General features: G+C 40.8%; 1 protein-coding gene across 1 annotated transcript in view; it reads left to right on the top strand.

Moving 5' to 3' along the window:
* Window positions 1-19,771, top strand: part of dnah5 (dynein, axonemal, heavy chain 5) — a 350,257-nt gene that overhangs the window by 75,369 nt on the left and 255,117 nt on the right. The window contains exons 4-8 of the mRNA XM_080205374.1: window positions 4,860-5,026; window positions 8,020-8,238; window positions 14,061-14,198; window positions 17,132-17,308; window positions 19,560-19,673. Coding sequence (XP_080061500.1) covers window positions 4,860-5,026; window positions 8,020-8,238; window positions 14,061-14,198; window positions 17,132-17,308; window positions 19,560-19,673 — 815 coding nt within the window. The remainder of the gene's footprint in view (window positions 1-4,859; window positions 5,027-8,019; window positions 8,239-14,060; window positions 14,199-17,131; window positions 17,309-19,559; window positions 19,674-19,771) is intronic.

The raw sequence follows: 19,771 nt of genomic DNA, 5'->3' as shown, positions 1-19,771 counted from the left end.
GGCATTTCTGATGGTGAGTCGGAAAATGGTATTACAGAAATGTAGAGAATAATATCAGTGATAAAATTAGTCAAAATCTTGCTGATTTGGGAATGAGATCGCATGATTATCTCCAATATTCAGTGAAAATTGTAAATGAGTGATCTTTATTTATTTTGCTTTAATTTATTTTCATTCCTTATTAGTTTCAAATATGCAAAGATACAACAAGCTGTTAAATGAGCAGTAATGCTAGAGGAAGTTGCAACAAGCTGTTGAATGAGCAGTAACGTGAGAGGAAGTGGGGGTTAGCTGCATTGAGAGTACGCCTGGACTTTTGTAACACAAGGAAGCCCCTGAGATTTGCCAGCACTGCAGTCAAGGTCGTGGGAATTGGTACATGGGGGAATGTTTGGTCCCCCATCAGCATGGAGGGTGAATATGAGTAGAACAAAATTGTTTTACAGAAGAGGGACTGGATATGTGATTTTAGTGTTCATTGGTTCTTGATGATGTGTTTTAGCTTTGAGTGGATGTTGCATGGGCAGAAAGAAGTGCAATCTATGTAGCTCTATGCTGAGAGTTACAATAAATATTAATAATTTAAGTCCTGGGAGTTTATAACATTGACTCTGGATCCCATGAAGTTTTATGGCATCATGTCAAAGATGGACAAGGATATTACTAGGGGGCACAGGTTTAAGGTGCAAGGGACAAGGTTTAAAGGAGATGTATGAGGCAGATTTTTTACACAGAGAGCAGTGAGTGCCTGGAACTCATCGCTGGGGGAGGTAGTGGAAGTGGATATGTTAGTGATTTTTAAGGGCATCTTGACATATACATGAAAAGGATGGGAATAGAGGGATATGGTCCGTGAAAGGGTAGGGGGTTTTAGTTAAATCGGACAGCCTGTTCGGTGCAGGATTGGACAGCCAAAGGGCCTGTTCCTGTGATGTAATTTTCTTTGCTCTTTGTTCTTTATATCTCATGCTACATACAACCCTCTCTCAGCTGATGAATCAGCATTTCTTAATGTTGAAAACCACTTACTTGCAAGAAGCACTGAGGATAGCAAGGGCACAGAATGTAGCCTGGGTGAGGACTTCAATGTCCATCCCAAAAGTGGGTCAGCAGCACCACTCCTGACCTAACTGGAGGCCTGAATGACACACATGCCGTGTGTGGTCTGGCAAGTGGTGTGAGAACGAAGAAGAAGGAAGAACCTATTTGACCCTTGCAATGTACCTGTTTCAGATGCACCTGTCTATGATGGTATGTTCACAAACTGTGGAGGCAAAATTAGTGCTTACACTGAGCACACCATTTCATTTAAATGGGATAGATTTAAAACAGAGAAAGCAGTACAAAGTTATCGCTTATGAGGCACTGTCAGGCACCAGCAAGAGCAGATTGTATTCAGTCACATAACCTCACTGCTGAGCATTGTTAAAAAATTGTTTATGGGATGTGGATGTCGCTGGCTTGAAAAGCATTTATTGCCCATCCCTTGAGAAGGTGGTAGTCAGCTGCCATCTTGAACAACTGCAGTCCATATGGTGTAGGTACACTCAATGCTGTTAAAAAAGGAGTTTCAGGATTTTGACCTAGCGACAAAGAACAAAGAACAACTCAGCACGGGAAACAGGCCCTTTGGCTCAACAAGCCCGCACCGCCATCTTAACAAAGCATTTTCCTACACCTACCTTGCCCGGTGTGTATGCGAATGGTACCCCTAATGTAGCCAGCTTCAGGGGAGAATAATGTAGGGTCAGTTTGGTACACCAATCAGCCTAAGAGCACATCTTTGGGGTGTGGGAGGAAACCGGAGCACCCGGAGGAAACCCACGCAACCACAGGGAGAATGCGCGAACTCCCACAGACACTGGCCCAAATCCATGTATCTGCACAGCTAGCAGTGATAGTCACTGAGCTGTTGTGGTGCCCATCTGCTGGTCCAGGTTTAAGCACACACCACGACGCGAAGTACTAGGCCACTCTCGAAACATCCAAGAGCAGCCCACGCACGACCCACTGTGTGCATGCCCCTCGTTTGACGACAAGGTGGACCGACAGTAAGGAACAGCAATATATTTCCAAGTCAAGATGGTGAATGACTTGGAGGGGAACTTCTAGGTGGTGGTGTTCTCAGGTATCTGGTCCTTCTAGATGGTAGCGGTCGTGAGTTTGGAAAGAGTTGCATCGGGAACCTTGGTGAGTTCCTGCAGTGCATCTTATAGGTACACACAGCTGTCGGTGTTCGTCTATGGTGGAGGTATTAAATGTTTGTGGAGGGGCTACCAATCAATTGGGCTGCTTTGTCCTGCATGGTGTCAAGCTTCTTGTGTTGTTGGAACTGCACTCATCCAGGAGATGGCAAGTATTTCATTATACCCCTGACTTGTGCCTTGTAGATGGTGGACAGGCTTTGGGGAGTCAGGAGGTGAGTTACTCACTGCAGGATTCCTAGCATCTGGCCTGCTGTGGTCTGGTGGCCACAATTTATATGGATGTTGTAGGTAAAATAATACCTGTGAGACAGTGAGTCAAAATACAGTGGTTTTTATTTTCAAAACTCTGGGATCTATTCCAGCGTTTTGGGAGAAGTAGGACTACAGACTTCTCATAGAACACAAACACAAGTGGGCATTTATACGTCATGAGTCTTAGTGTCAATCATGATTCAAAGTTCCAATTCCGGCCAGACCTTCAGGTCTTCCTTCTGGATCGTGATGCAGCTCCAAAGTTAATCAGGAATTACAGTTCAGCTGGCAGCTGCAGTCATGACACACAGTCACAATTCAAAACCTTTCTGCAGTAGTACCGGCATCCCTGTCTTTGAAGTTACTTGTGCGATCGCGGCTGTCCCAGCAGGACTCTTCTTGTTCAAAGCCGGTATTGTGTTCTGCCATCAGCAGCTGTTAAAAGCTGGTATCGTAAACTACCATCTGTGTAACAATGTCCAACTAATATAAACAGGTAAGATTTGCAAAGTCTACAAAATAACAGTCACATTAAACTATCTGTTTTTATAAAAATGAGAGTTAAAGCATGTAATACACGAACAAATAACTTACATTAATGCCAGGAGCAATATAAGCCTGGGAAGATCAGCTATGACGAAGGGCTATGTTTGTGACATACTCTAGGTACAAAATTCATTAACCCTTTCCCTTCAGATACAAAATGCATTCACCTTTTCCCTATTTCATTACTAGTCCACGTCAGTTTCTGATCAAGGCCAACTCTCAGATTGTTGATGGTGAGGGATTCAGTAGTGGTGTGGCCATTGAATGTCAAAGGGTGATAGTTAGATTCTCTCTTATTGGAGAAGGTATTGCCTGGCACTTGTGTTGTGTGTTACTTTCCATTTACCAGGCCAAGCCTGGGAATTGTCCAGGTCTTGCTGTATTTGGATCCATACTATTTCAGTATCTGAGGGATTGTGAATGATTCTGAACATTGTGCAGTCATCAACAAACATCCTCACTTCTGACCTTATAATAGAGGGAAGGTCATTGATGAAGCAGCTGAGATGGTTGGACCTAGCATACTATCCTAAGAGCTCCTGCTGTGATGTCCTGGAGCTGAGATGATTGACCTCCACTTATCTTCTCTTGTGCATGTAGTAGCTAGAGCAATGCAATCTATCATCCAACCAATCAGATAACAGCTTTGCATTCTTGCCATTTCCAATCATGAAAGATGGTGGACAATTAGACAACTAACTGGAGTAGGAGGCTGTACAAACACCCTCATTCTCACTGATGGGGAAGCCCAGCATTCAAATGCAAAAATTTAAAGCTGAAATGTCTACAACTATCTTTGGCCAGAAATGTTGAATGGGATATCCACTGCAGTCTCCTCCAAAGGACACTTGTATCAGAAATACCAGGCTTCATCCAAATTGAATGGATTGTGTTAACCTTGACATTGAACAGCTTCCTCAATCCAATGAAATACATAGCCAGTTTGGTTCACTCCATATGATGTATCGAAAAAGAAGCTGAAGGCACTGAATGCAGCAAATGTATGTGCCTGACAACTTCATGGTTGTAGTATAGAAAACGCATGCTCTCCGACCACCCCCCTATCTCGGGACCAGTGAACCGCCTCATTGATCACCTGATCCTCACTAATTATCCTATGCCAAAAGACTATCTGCTCCCCCAGTCCCTACTGACCATGTAACCCCCACACAACCGAGCATCTGACCCCCGGCTTACAACCTCCCACTCCGATCAACTGACTACTCCCCACGACTAACCCGACTTACCCAACCTCCCACCAAATCCTATCAACTTAAGTACAAATGTTCCATCTCTCTGGCTTCTCAATGTGACTGGATCTTTAGACTTATCTGCTTTACAGCAGCTGATGTTGTAAAAAGCAGGGTATGGCATGCTTGATCTCTGACTGTGCTGCTCTCGACAGAAGGCCTTGAGAATGTGCTGTACTATACAATTCTTGCCTGATCTCAGTTGAAAGGTCATCTGACACAGTAGCAGCTGAATTTTCAGTAACTAGGAGCAGAGTGACAATCTGACACTGATTGCCATTCTACAGAAGTTCAGGATGAACATAAATAGGATGGGAATAGAGGGATATTGAATAAACAGCCTCATTGACTTTTTTTGTAGAGGGTCATGGTTAATTCAGAAGCTTTGAAGTTGACCCAGGCTAAAACTTAGACCTAGATCCCAGTTGAGTTTTTTGTGCACCAGCCAGGAGGTCAATAATCAAATTCTCAGATCAGAGATAAGGAAACTTCCAGTTTGGGAGGCTCCCATTTTAATAAGTGACTCATGTATGCGTCTAATTCCAAGTTGATCAGAAACACTGAAAAGTGATTTGTCAGTGAATATTTGTTGTTACTTCTCCAGTGTATGTAGGTCTTCTTGGAGCAGGAACAAATCCTAATAATACAGGACGAAGCAAAAAACCAAAAATATTTGTGACTGAAGGAAAAGATGTGGCACTCACAGGTGTTTGCATTATTTTTCTACGATCCAATACCTCCAAAGCAATCACTACAGACAATGTGCACAAGGTAAGCAATGGAATAGATTTAAGAAACCACAAATTACAATTAAATTTTACATATATATGAGAGGTACTTTCCTCTCATTCCACTTTTACTCTCTGTACCATTGCCTTGTAGCTATTGAGACAGCCAAATTGTTCACCACCCGTGATCAGGGACACTTTCAGATCAGCTGCTTGGAGACTCTTAAGAACAGTCCGTGGAAAGCAATTCTCATGTTTTTGCCTCCTTGAAATGAGGAAATAATGATTGGTAATTCTGTATAGGAGATTGTGGGCTTCAAGTAAATGTCTTCCAAAGTTGAAATCAATTAGGAGTAAAATGGTGATTTTCAAGCGAAGTTCTGACTACTTTTGAAAACAAAACCTTGTGATAGTGATCTGGCTAAGGCAAATCTTTCACTACATTTCACAGAGATTCTGGCAATGTTACTGATGTCTGATGGCTTTCCTCATCTGTTACACATTTATTACATAATCTTATGCCACATGATAGTAATGTATCCTTTAGGAGCCAATGAAAAATAATATGAAAATAGTTACATTGAGGATGCACAGAAGTGCCTCTTAGATGGTCCAAGCAAAGCTGAATAATCTCATTAAAGCCCATGGGATTTTCATCTTTACTTAGAATTCAGGGAAAAGTGCTGTAGATGATGATTTTCTGGCTAAGCATGAGTAATTCAGACCTTCCTTTTTTTACGTTTACACTTTTTCCCTCCCTGTTTTAAAAGATGGTGAATTATGCTAAGATATGGTTCAATGATTGGGAACAGCTTTTAAACAATACAGGAATAACTATATTTTTCATGCATGAATGTAAAATGACAACCTTGGCTCAGTGATAGCAATTCCATACCTACAGCAATGTAGTTGACTCTAAAATTACTCTCAGAAAGGGCCTAGCAAGTGACTCAGTTTAAGGAAAATTAGAGATCGGCAACAAATGCTGGCAATGCCCACATGCTATGGAGGGAAACAAACCTCTAAAGTCAAGAGATTGTGGGTTTAAGCCCTACTCGGAATCTTTGACACATCAATTAAGCTGCCACTTTAGAGGTTTGTTTCCCTCCATAGCATGGGGACATTGCCAGCATTTGTTGCAGATTTCTAATTTTCCTTGAACTGTGTCACTTGCTAGGCCCTTTCTGAGAGTAATTTTAGAGTCAATTACATTGCTGCAGGTATGGAGTTGCATGTAGTCCAGACCAAGTAAGGATGACAGACTTTGTTCCCTGAAGGATATTGGTGAACCAGATGAGTTTTTATGACAGTCGACATGGCTATGCTTTGGATGCAGTGTTAAATCAAGGTCCGGTCTACTATATCTGGTCAATGCAGAAGTTTTTATAGCACTATTGCCTTGGCCAATATTTATCCCTCAAACAATATCATTAAGACCGATTTTCTGGTCTAGATCACAGAATGTATTTATTCACTGAATCATTGAAGGGTGTTTTGATGAACTGCAATCTTTGCATTCCTGATGGTCTTTTCAAATGTCATTTACTATCTCAGAACATTTTCACAGCCCTAACTGCACATGAGATTATTTGGTTCCTGGGATAATGCAAATATTTATTTATCTATTTATTTCCAAACAATTCATGAAGGATTCAAATGATTATAGTCACAGCAAGCATGACAATTGAGAGATTCAACTATCATCAGTATTTATGGATTGTCATAATATCTTCGTATAGGAGGGGTGATCATAAGGATGAGCTTAAAGGCTGACTCCCCTTAAGGGACAGAAAGGGAGAGAGAAAGAGATATGCGAGTCATGCTAAGAAAGAAAACCTGAAAGCTGAATCCTCATTATATATACCAAGTTAATTACAGTTATTTATCATTGTAAATTTATGCATTTAAAATGGGCGAGTGCCAATTTTAAAAAGGAGAGCAAGAATAATGAGTATTGACAGGAGCACTTGAGATTCCCTTGGGTGTGAAAGATAGAGAACTAATGGTCAGATATTTACTGGCATTTAATATAAGAATATCTTATCATTTTAGACTTGAACAAAAGTTTTGTCAAACAGATTTGTATGTCCAGAGACATTGATTTCCACACATCTGGGCCGGTGTGCCTTGTTGATTTATAACCAAAGCAAATTTTGAGTAAACTGATGTATATTACAGAAATTTAAGATAGGGTATTATTGTGAATGGCAAAATTCAATTGAAACATTTTGTTGAACAAAGATGGCAATTTATTGAAATGAAATTGGAACAAGAGGGTATTTTGTAAAAATGTATATCTTCAATTTTCAAAGTCCAAAAGTGAATAAATAATGGGTCAGTGTTGTCAAAATAACGAGCACATGCACAAATCTGTATAAGGCTCCTTTAATAGGAGAATAGTGGGGGTTTTGGATTTGTGGCCTGCCCGTGGAAGTATTTTGGTACAATGGTTGCATCCCTACTTCTGAACCAGAAATTCTAGGTTCAAGAAGCACTTAAGGATTCCTGTCTAGTTTCCTGTCTAGCCTCTATTTTTAGACTGGTAGAAGGAATGAACTTCTGTCGGAAAAGGCAGAAAATCAACAGAGTTACATCTTGATTGGGGGTGGGGGGGGGTGAGCGGTGTGGGGACCTCCATCAGATGCTATCTTCTGAAGTTGGGCACCCCCTCTCCCCCACCTTCCCCAATAATGTGGGACTCCTTGAATGTAACTGGGCCCCTGGTGCTTGGATTTGGTCTCTTGCATCTATCGACTGCAGTGTTGTCACGCAGGTTGTGGAAAGCTGTTGATCAATCAGACTTGCTCCTGAGTGAGAGACAGAAGTCCAACCTACAACTACTTAATGTTCATTTGAATGTGAAATAGCCATAGGGCACCGTTTGATACTCTTCAGCTGGTGGAAAGTGAGACCCCTTCATCTAGAAAATTCATTAGGTCCTCTGTCGCAAAGGATTAGAATTTTATACTGTGTATAATATGTTAAAGGAGTAAATATTATTGATTAAGGCATTTTTCTTGTTTAAAAATTCCCTAGGAAGTAAATTTCAATGTCCTTGATACATCTGATGCTGGGTTGCTGAAAGCTGTAGAACACCTCCTGTCAGAAGTGTTTGTTCCTGCTTTGAAGAAAATGAACACTGGTTGGGGAGAGCTGGACAATCCTCAGGCCAGCGCTGTACGCCAAGATTTCCTAAGCTCGTTGGATGGATTTGTGAGTGTTCTGGCTAGTGCTCAGGAGAGCCTGATGGAAAAAGTAAGCAATTTCTCGAAAAATACATTTTATTTTCATATGAAAAAGTTTAGTATGTCCTTTGCCGATATATCTTATCAATTAAATAGTATATGAAAGAAGATGTGCACGTGTAAGTGAAGCTATTCATTCACCTACCTCCTCCTTCCACGGTTCTGCCATCACACTCTACTGCTGTCTCTCAGCAATGTTTCCAGCGTTCTGGGCAACATTTACCAGGCTGTAGGGAAAATAGCAGCTCCCCGATGCAGGGAGACGAATCGGCTGCCCCCTGAATGAAGACAAATTTAGAATGATCAAATTTAAAACCTGTTAGGGTACCAGATCAGAAACTAAGGTACGTTATGAAGCCAGACTAGACTGCAACAATTTTTTGGGGCAGTCATTGCACACCCACCACCACATAGTCCCAGCTGAGTGAGGTCTTGGCCCAATGGCAGGGAAGTCTGAGTTAAATGGAGGTCAGGCTCTGCTGTAGGACAGGGACTAACAGACACATGTTCTCCACCCTTCATGTGCTGGCCTGTCAGTGACTGCACTTTTAAAGAGTGATGTCATTTTCCTTTTCTCTCTCATTTCTTCTAGTCTCCCCCTACCTGCTCGGCTCCTCTCGCCCCCGGCCGGCTCGGCTCCCCTCGCTCCTGATCTCTGTTGTTTTTCTCTCTCTGAAGCTGTTTTAATTCGCCCAGTCTACCTCTGGTCTCCCTCACTTCGCACCATTTCTCTGTTTAGGAAAGATTAGCTCTGTTTCCCCACTTTTTTAACTCGCTTCTCTGCCTCCCTCTATGCTGTTTCATCTACTTCTTCCACTGAGCCTATTGATGATGTGCATGAACAACTCCCTGCAGCCAGCAGAAAGTTACCCAGGGTGAATGAGATGCTTAATTCCCAAATTGGGTCAAAACAACAGAGGAAGTTGTACATATGTAGGTGCAGCTCACACATTGAATCACTCATAATTCATGAATACAATTAAATCTTCTTTCAATAAAGCTACTGAGGCCATTAGTAGATTAGTTTGCTGGATAGCTGGTTTGTGATGCAGAGTGATGTCAACATTATGGGTAAAATTCCTGTAACAGATGGGATTATTCATGAGGGCCCCACCTTCTCAGCCTTGCCCCTCGCCTGCGGTGTGGTTACCCTTGAGTTAAATCACCACCAGTCACCTCTCTCCCTCAAAAGGGAGAGAAGCCTATGGTCATCTAGGACTGTTGTGACTTTACCTTACTTCACCTTTTAGAGGCCAAAATTACCAAGTTTGTATAGCTGAAGAGTATACAGAAACTTCATATAGATCCAGGTCTGTAGGTTTATTCCACCGTTGATGATGGTGTAATTCTACATTTTCATGCTAACCCCACGATCCCATTGACTGCAGCGGAGTAACCGCGCACTGAAGCAAGCATGGAAATGATATCACTACCTACAGAAAGTGAATTTCCTATCACAAGAGTCGTAGCAAAGTCTGCCTTTCTTTATGTTAAACAGTGTCTTTAGAATGTTCTTCCTTCTTCATTTCCCCTACCCCATTCATTCATGCCCCGTATAATGAATTATTTTCTTGTCATCGTATCAGCAGTGAAGAATGCAGCTGCAGATTCTGCACAGGAGGTGAAAGTGCTTCATTTTGTAAAGCTAATGCCATAACTTTTCTCCTTTGCGCAACACAGAATAAGATAACAGACTTTCATTTTTTAAGGGGTTGTGATCATTCAAGTTCTGAATCAGCTTTCCTTGATTGGTTGTCACTGCTTTTACATTTAGGTCATCACAAGAGTCATAGCCCAGCAGCCAGCTGTCTTGTGAAGCTGCTATCCCACTCCATCAATGTGTTTGCTTTTCATGGAGGTGATTACATCCTACACGTCCTCCAAGAGAATCAAGAACACTGTTAGGGATTGATATCTTGGACGTCAATGACTTAGAGGGGGAGAGGAATGTGGAAACTGTAAAACAGTCCATGAGATTAACAGATAGTGGGAATGTAACGCAAATAGTTTAACAAAATAATGCATTTGTTTTGAGATTATTCTTGGGATGAAATGTAAAGGCTCAACAGTTTTGATAATTAGACAACGATGTTAACAGTGATGTAAACATGACATCAGGGTCAAACGGCCAAGAGGTTTCAAGATATCAAGTCACCGAAATGCCTGTTTCTGGAAAAGAATATAATTAACGTGAATTTTTTGTGAATAGTTCTTCAAGTGAAGCTATGTATTGACTATTGTCAAGTCACTCAGAGTAAGTAAAACTTGTGTAAGGTTAGCACTGTTACCTCACAGTGCCAGGGACCAGGGTTCAATTCTGACCTTGGGTGACTGTGTGGAGGTTGCACATTCTCCCCATGGCTGCGTGTGTTTCCTCCAGGTGCTCTGATTTCCTTCCACACTCCAAAGTGTGATAGTGACCACAATTCGGTTACTTTTACCTTAGTGATGGAAAGGGATAGGTATATACTAAAGGGCAGAAGTTATAGCTGGGGGAAAGGTAATTATGAGGCAATTAGATGAGATTTAGGATACATAGGTTGGAGTAGGAAACTGCAGGGGCTGGGAACAACTGAAATGTGGAGCTTGTTCAAGGAGCAGCTACTGCGAGTCCTTGATAAATATGTACCTGTCAGGCAGGGAGGAAGTGGTCAAGCGAGGGAACCATGGTGTATTAAGGAAGTTGAATCTCTGGTGAAGAGGAAGAAGGAGGCTTATGTAAAGATGAGACGTGAAGGCTCAGTTAGGGCACTGGAGAGTTACAAATTATGATGTGGATGTGCCGGCGTTGGACTGGGGTAAACACAGTAAAAAGTCTGACAACACCAGGTTTTAGTCCAACCGATTTATTTGATAGTAAACGCACAAGCTTTCGAGGTTCCCCTCTTCGTCAGGTGAATGGAGAGTTTTGGCCTCAGACAGAGCATATAAAGCACAGACAGTTTAGAGATTACTGATTAGAATGCGAATCTTTACACCTAACCTGCTGTTCAAGTCCTAAAGTGGCCGACAATGTGAGTGGAAGGAGCACTGATCACAGGTTAAAGAGATGTGTATTGTCTCCAGACAGCACAGTGAGTGAGGTTTTGCAAACCCAGGCAAGTCACGGGGGTTACAGATAGTGTGACATGAACCCAAGATCCCTGTTGAGACCGTCCTCATGTGTGCGGAACTTGGCCATCAGTCTCTGCTCAGTGACTCTGCGCTGTCGTGTGTCGTGAAGGCCGCCTTGGGGAACGCTTACCCGAAGGTCAGAGGCTGAATGCCCGTGACCACTGAAGTGTTCGCCAACAGGAAGGGAACAGTCTTGCCTGGTGATTGTCGAGCAATGTTCATTCATCCGTTGTCGTAGCGTCTGCATGGTCTCCCCAATGTACCATGCTTCGGGGTGTCTGACTTTTTACTGAGTTACAAATTAGCCAGGAAGGAGCTAAAGAGAGAGTTAAGAAGAGCTAGAAGAGGACATGAGAAAACTTTGGCAGGTAGAATCAAGGAGAACCCTAAAGCTTTCTATAGGTATGTCAAGAATAAAAGATTGATTAGGGCCAGTCAGGGACAGTAGTGGGAAATTGTGTGTGGAGCCTGAAGAGATAGGAGAGGCACTAAATGAATACTTTTCGTCAGTATTCACACAGGAAAAAGTCAGTGTAGTTGAGGAGAATACTGAGGTACAGGCTTTTAGACTAGACGGGATTGAGGTTCATAAGGAGGAGGTGTTAGCAATTCTTGAGACTATGAAAATAGATAAGTCCCCTGGGCTGGATGGGATTTACCCTGGGATTCTCGAGGAGGCTAGGGAGGAGATTGCAGAGCCTTTGGCTTTGATCTTCATGTCATCATTGGCTACAGGTATAGTGCTGGAAGACTGAAGGATAGCAAATGTTGTCCCCTTGTTCAAGAGGGGGAGTAGAGACCATCCTGGGAATTATAGACCGGTGAGCCTTACTTCTGTTGTGGGCAAAGTTTTTGAAAGAATTATAAGAGGATTTATAATCATCTAGAGAGAAATAATTTGATTAGGGATAGTCAACACGGTTTTGTGAAGGGTAGGTTGTGCCTCTCAAACCATATCGAGTTCTTTGAGAAGGTGACCAAAGAGATGGATAAGGGTAAAGCAGTTGACGTGGTGTGTATGGATTTTAGCAAAACGTTTGATAAGGTTCCCCATGGTAGGCTACTGTAGAAAATGCAGATGCATGGGATTGAGGGTGATTTAGCAGTTTGGATCAGGAATTGGCTAGCTGATAGAAGACAGAGGGCGGTGGTTGATGGGAAATATTCAACCTGGAGTTCAGTTACTAGTGGTGTACCGCAGGGATCTGTTTTGGGGCCACTGCTGTTTGTCATTTTTATAAATGACCTAGATGAGGGTGTAGAAGGATGGATTAGTAAATTTGCTGACGACACGAAAGTTGGAGGAGTTGTAGATAGTGAGGATGGATGTGACAGTTTGCAGAGGGACATAGATAAGCTGCAGAGCTGGGCTGAGAGGTGGCAAATGGAGTTTAATGCGGAAAAGTGTGAGGTGATTCACTTTGGAAAGAGTAACAGGATTACAGAATATAGGACTAATGGAAGGACTCTTGGTTGTGTTGACAAGCAGAGAGATCTCGGTGTACATGTGCATAGATCCCTGAAAGTTGGCACCCAGGTTGATAAGGTTGTTAAGAAGGCGTATGGCGTGTTAGCTTTTATTGGTAGAGGGATTGAATTTCGGAGCTGTGAGATCACATTGCAACTGTTCAAAACTCTGGTGAGGCCGCACTTAAGAGTATTGCGTACAGTTCTGGTCACCGCATTATAAGAAAGCTGTGGAAGCATTGGAAAGGGTGCAGAGGAGGTTTACCAGGATGTTGCCTGGTATGGTGGGAAGGTCTTATGAGGAAAGGCTGAGGGACTTGAGGTTGTTTTCATTAGAGAGAAGAAGGTTAAGAGGTGCCCTAATTGACGCATACAAGATGATCAGAGGATTAGATAGGGTGGATAGTGAGAGCCTTTTTCCTCGGATGGTGATGGCTAACACAAGGGGACGTAGCTTTAAATTGAGGGGTGATAATTATAGGACGGATGTCAGAGGTAGGTTCTTTACTCAGGGTAGTAAGGGCGTGGAATGCCCTGCCTGCAGCAGTTGTGGACTCGCCAACTTTAAGGGCGTTCAAATGGTCAGTGGGTAGGCATATGGATAACATTGGAATAGTTTAGGTTAGAGGGTCATTAGATTGGTTCCACTGGTCGGTGCAACATCGAGGGCCAAAGGACCTGTACTGCGCTGTAATGTTCTATGTTCTAAAGGCATGTAAGTTAAATAGGTTGGACATGCTAAATTGCCCTTTAGTGTAGAGGGGATTAATAGGGTAAATGTGGTGAGTCAGAGATGTTCTTCGTGACTGTGTAAAAATGTAAATTTATGGGAAAGTAGCTTCCCATTAGTAATGACCTGGAGTCTGAGTTTGCACTGCTGTGATATGAGGTTATGTGAGGCTTGGATTTGAAGGCCTTAGTTAAGGTCAGATCTGAATTAGTCATTAATACTTTATTTTACTTATTTGTTACATGTTAATGAACTGATTATGGCTTGAATTTACAATTATGAAGCTTAACATGAAAATTGACATCATTTTTATTAAATTATTACTGGTGAAGCTTGTGCTAAATCAATGACCAAAAGGATTTGTACAAGCACATTTAGTATTCATATTTGTTCATTGGAAAATGTACCTCTTATTGTGAATCTTTTCAATGTTTATTCATTTTGCACTGATTAAGCTCAATAGTCATACAACAACTTGTTTTTTTATGTTACTGCAATATTTCTATTTTGTTTAATTTTAGGTGAACTTGAAAGAATGTGAGACCTTTGATCTGAGACTCCTCAAAGGCCCTCAAGATTATGTGTCTGTAGCCAATAACATTGAAACCTTAGAAAAGGTTGAAGCCTGCATTAAAGAGTGGATAAAACAGATTGAGCAGGTAGTGTTAATGTGTTCTTTATCTATTCTGGAAAAAAATAGCAAATTAAGAATTGTATCCAAAACTAGTCATAGAGACATATAGCACAGAAACAGCCCTTTGGCCCAACTCATCCATGCTGACTGAGTTTCCTAAACTGAAGTAGTCCCATTTGCCTGCATTTGGCCCATATCCCTCTAAACCTTTCCTAGCTGATATAACGTTTTCTGTATAATGGGGCACATCTCCATGTGACTTGAAATACCAAGCTAAGTGGGTGGCTAATGGATATTGTTGCCATATGTACAGAACTGCAGAAAATTTTTTACATTTTTGAACAAGTTGTAGCTTTGTATTTCTACTTCTAGCAGTCTTTACATGAAAACAGATTAAGTTTTTTTTGTGCTGAGGCATTTTGGATGGCAATACCTGTGGTTTATTTTCTTCTGTACCTTGTTTTGCTGAAGTAAATAATGGTCTACATGTGGCTGGATAGGACAGACTAAGATTCTAGTTTTAAAAAAAACACTTCCTTCCAATTTTTAAGCTTTCTTGCCTGATTTGATTCTCAGCATGGACTTACTTTTGATGGGAAGAAGCAATCTGTCTTCAGACCTCACCAATGATTTCCTGCCTTAGTATGATTATGGATGTGTATATATTGGCCATCAGTGAGACCTTCCTACAGTGCAAAAGGAGGCCATTTGGCCCATCGAGTCTGCACCGACTCAGCATCATACGCAAGCCCTCCACCCTATCCTATACCCCATGCATTTAGCATGGCCAATCCACCTAACCTGCACATCCTTGGACTGTGGGAGGAAACCAGAGCAAACCCACACAAACACAGGGAGATTGTGCAAACTCCATGTATATAGTCACCTAAAGCCAGAATTGAACTCAGGTCTCTGATGCTGTGAGGCAGCAGTGCTAGCTATTATGCCACCTGTAATTATTATGCTAATTAAATATGACTCCCAGATTTCCTTCTGAAAAGGCTTTTTCTCATCTCTCTTGCTGAGATCAAGTGCTCACCACAGAGGGATTGAGATGCTCTGTAGTACAACCTGCTAGTATACACTGTGCAGATGGCATTTCCTATCAAAATAATTAAACCAATACATCAACTAACATTATCGACGAAGCAATTTTGAAACACTTAGCATTTTCACCAAAGGTTTCTAAAAAAGCTTTTAAATAAGAATTCTGAACTCTGCATTTTCTTTTGTTTCTTTAAAATGTATGTTAAACTCCTCACACCATCTCTTCTGAAAGCATTCAGTCATTGCTGTGGCACAGTTGTATCGTGCCCGAATCCTCTACTGTACTCCACCCTAGCAGCTATTTTTTATCTAATGTGGTTAAACATCAATAAAAATAGAGACCATAATTTGGAATCCGCTGGTGGAATGGTTTCACAAGTTTTATTCACTTTGTTAAATAGAGCACCTGTATTGTGCCCGGTGGAAACCTGAACAGGTCTTTCTTAAAACTAAATCACAGAAAACTTCATTAATGGTAGCACAATGAGCAGAGTAAACAAGAACAGATATTTATATTGTCCCAATGCAGGTGCTTCACAGAGCCACACCAAGGCATATAAGGTGATATTAGGCCAGATGGCCAAAAGCTTGATCAAAGAGATGGGTTTTAAGATTTGTCCTGGAGGAGGAAAAAGAGATGGAGAAATACAGGGAGGGAATTCTTGAGTTTAGGCCCTGGGCAGCTAAAGAGATGGCCTCTATTGATGGAGCAATTAAAATTGGGGATGTGCAAGAGGCCAGAATGAGTTGAGCGTTGATATCTTGGAAGGTTGTGACACTGGAAAAGATAACAGAGATAAGGAGGAGCATGGTCAAGAAGGGATTTGAAAACAAGGATGACAGTAATAAAATTGACATTACTTAACTGGGAGTCTGTGAAGATCAGCAGCATAGAGTGAAGGGTGAACAGATTTGGGACATGCAAGGATGTGGGCATCAAATTTTTGGTCGACCTCAAACTTACAGATGACAGAATGTTGGAATCCAGCCAGGAGTATGTTGGAATAATCAAACCTAGACATAATAAAGAAATGGATAAGATTTTCATTAGCAGATGAGCTGAGACAGGAGTAGAGTTGGACAGTTTTACAGAGGTGCAAGTAGACTTATTGCTAGCAAGGTTATGTGGTCAGAAGTTTATATTGAAGTCAGTATGACACCAGGATTGTGAACAGTCTATTTCAGCCTCTTCAGAAAGAAGGATGAAGTCAGTAGCTAGGAAATGGAGTTTTTAACCAGAAACTGAACACACTGACCAGAATTTTTGGGATCAGAAACTTCTGTCAAAAGTCATTTGGACTTTTTGTTGCCTTGCCAGATTTTGCATCCCATCAACAAATCCTGGCTGATGACTTTGGTCTTCCCAAATTTTAGGTAAAGATAATTCCAGCTGATCCAGTACATGGATATCCAACATGCAGCCTAATAACTTAAGAGCTGCAGAGGATCGAGAGAGATGATGGTGTGGTAAAACTGGATGTCAGTAACATACATGTGAAACTAATCCTGTGTTTTTGGATGATGTAGCCAAGGGGCAGCATGTAGGTAAGAAATAGGGGCCTAAGGATAGGTTAATGGGTGGCACCAGAGGTAACAATAGGAAAGTGATAAGAGAAGCCATTGTAAGCGACTCTTTGGCTACCACTAGATAGATAATAATGGAACCATCCAGCTGGACAAAGTAGTGTGATGCTGGAGGAAAATGTTGTGATCAGCTGAGTCAAAGGCTGCAAACAGGTCAAGGAGGACAAGGAGGGATAGCTTACCTATGCCACAGTCACATAGAATGCAGTTTATAACTTTGGTAAAAGATGTTTTCTCAGCATTTTGGTGCAATTTGTCACTGCATGAGCCTTGCCAATATAATACTGCATTGGACCTGTTCCAATTAACATTACTTTGCAATTCTAGGTTCTTGCTGAAAGTGAACAATTGCGTAAAGAAGCAGATGATCTAGGCCCACGTGCAGAGTTGGATCACTGGAAGAAAAGAATGTCAAGGTTCAATTATCTGCTTGATCAACTAAAGGGTCAGAATGTGAAAGCTGTGCTTGGAGTTCTTACAACAGCAAAATCTAAACTACTTAAGGTGCTTTCTCCCATTGCTTGAACTTTGCTTGAACTTTGCAAAAAGTTAGGAAATAAATGACATTGGGCTTAGAATTTTATCTCTCAAACTGCCTAGTACCAATATAAATTAAATACAGGCTAGTATAATGGGAATGTTGAAAAGTGAGTTTTTACTGCACCTGACCTATGTTACATTTGATCTGGAAGGAACTAATATAATCTGCTTTGGCTAATATTCTGACTGTACTGGTACTAAGTAACTTTTCCCAGTGTTTGTGGAGATCAGAAAATTACCTTAAGTGTAAAAATATGAAATGTTCTATTTTTCAAAACAGAAATTAACAAATTTACATCTATAACATTGTTTCCTCCATGGCATTGCTGAGCAGTATAGATATAATGCAGTTTTAAAACAGTGATGCAACAAAATACTCAATAACTAATTAGAACCACTTAGCTACAATGATTGAGTACATCAAATGGTATGCTTATTGTGGCTGGAATTTTCCAGCCATTCTTGCCCCGCCACTGCAATAAGTGAGGACGAAAATTTGGTGCTAAACCAAACCTCATTCATTCACGCAGGACCAGAGAATCCCACTAGCGTGAATGGCTGTTATGGGGAAATTTTATATGTAAGGAAAAACAAAAATTTCCTCAGATGTTTTTGATTGGTCTCCACCAGTGACTTTTTTAAGGAACACTGGTTAGACATGTACCTGTGTATAATAGCGTGCTCCACCTTTTCGTACACAAACATTGTAATTGGAGTCCTATATCTGACATACGATTCCAATGGGCCTTGGGCGTTGGTAGATTTATGATTCACCCCTCTCCATCTAGTTTCCTTACACATTGTTAGACTGATGTCAGTGTAATCTATTTGATAGCTTCATAAGCTTTCTTACCTTTCTTATAATTTTTAGCAATTATTATCCATTTTCAATAGCGCTTGCTTGTATTTCATGGCTATGCTATCCCTGATTGTGCTGTTCCCAGCTCCAATCTCTCATCACTTACCCTCATAGTCTGTTCTAAATCTGGCTATTTCAGACATGCACTTACTGAACGTAATAGCATCCATCAGCTGTGAAAATCACCTGCCTTGTAAGTTCCTATATCTTCTGGCCTAAAGTTCGAGCTCTTTAACTTATTTATCAGTAAACAATGGTTATACTTCCTTGCCCATTTATTTAACTTAGCTTAATTTGCCTTTTGTGAGTATCATATATTGAACATATACCTCTATATTACTTCTTGTAATCTCCATTTTCGAATTTAATTCTGTCCTTTGCCTTCATCATTGCCCTTTTATTTCTAAATTAAATTCATTGAGTGCTCTCTTTGTGATAACCCTTTATTCATTTGTTCTCTCAGAACTTCTAATTGTCACAGATGCCTTCTTATTGATTTAACTTTCCTCTACTATCCCCTTAGACCCTGATTTATCCAAGTTTGCTTTTGCTCGTGTTATCCTTTTTAAGCCTCATTGAAGTTTGTAGCTCTTGGTGGTGTGTGTAATCCTTTAATGGATTCTGTAGTATCAAGTTCTTCAGTATTGCACACTTATATTTTTGATGCTTTTGAAAGTGTGTAAATCTGATGCAGCTGCTACACCAGTCAAATGCAATTATGTTCATCTTTTCCATGTCATTGGTAACCACCTTCAGTTTATTTTTTGCCGTACCTTCCAATTCTTGTAATATCATTCTAAATTCATAAAATTTGTGTCTTTACTTCATAAATTTATTGTTTTGCAACTGTGGTGCAGTTTATTGAATTTTGTTTTGTCCAACTGGTTATGTATAATAATACTTTGAATTAATGAAGTTTGTGTCCTTAGTTTAGTTGAGTTCCACTTTGTTTAATTGTTGACTTTGAGTTCCATCTAAATCATTGCAAAACTGCTTTATTTTATTTTTGTTATAATTTCATCCTGGCCTGTGAAAGCCTGCTTTTTCCTCCTGTTTGTTTAATGAATTTATTGATTTCTGAATTTCACACCTCATTTTATTTAGTTGATTTTACCTTTTTCCTGTATTAAAATTTTGATTTTTACAAAATTTAAAAACTATTTGAAGATTCAGTTCATGTAACTTGCTTTAGTACAACTACATCAATTTTCTTTTGTATGGAGTACTCCTTTAAAAAGTGATAAACAAGGTTACCTTTTTGCAAATGGTAGGGAAAAATTTATCTCCATAGATATCACTGTTAGCTGGTCCTCTTGCTTAGCCAAAATAATTATTTTTGGTCTGTTGTATTTCCAGGACTGGCGAGAACTGGACATTAGAATTACTGATGTAGGTAATGAGGCGAAAGATAACGTGAAGTATTTGTATACACTAGAGAAATTTTGTGATCCGTTATACAACAGTGATCCTGTAAGTATTTGTCATCTCCTGCTGCTTATAATAAATGGATAGAACCAGAATAGGAGTTTCTAGGTGACATGGTGGACTAGTAATCCAGAGACTCAGGC

Source organism: Carcharhinus amblyrhynchos, chromosome 2 (assembly GCF_965287045.1).
Source record: "Carcharhinus amblyrhynchos chromosome 2, sCarAmb.v2.hapA, whole genome shotgun sequence".
In the NCBI taxonomy this organism is placed as follows: domain Eukaryota; kingdom Metazoa; phylum Chordata; class Chondrichthyes; order Carcharhiniformes; family Carcharhinidae; genus Carcharhinus; species Carcharhinus amblyrhynchos.
The sequence above is the reverse complement of the archived record's forward strand: the minus strand, read 5'-3'. Positions and strand labels throughout refer to the sequence as shown.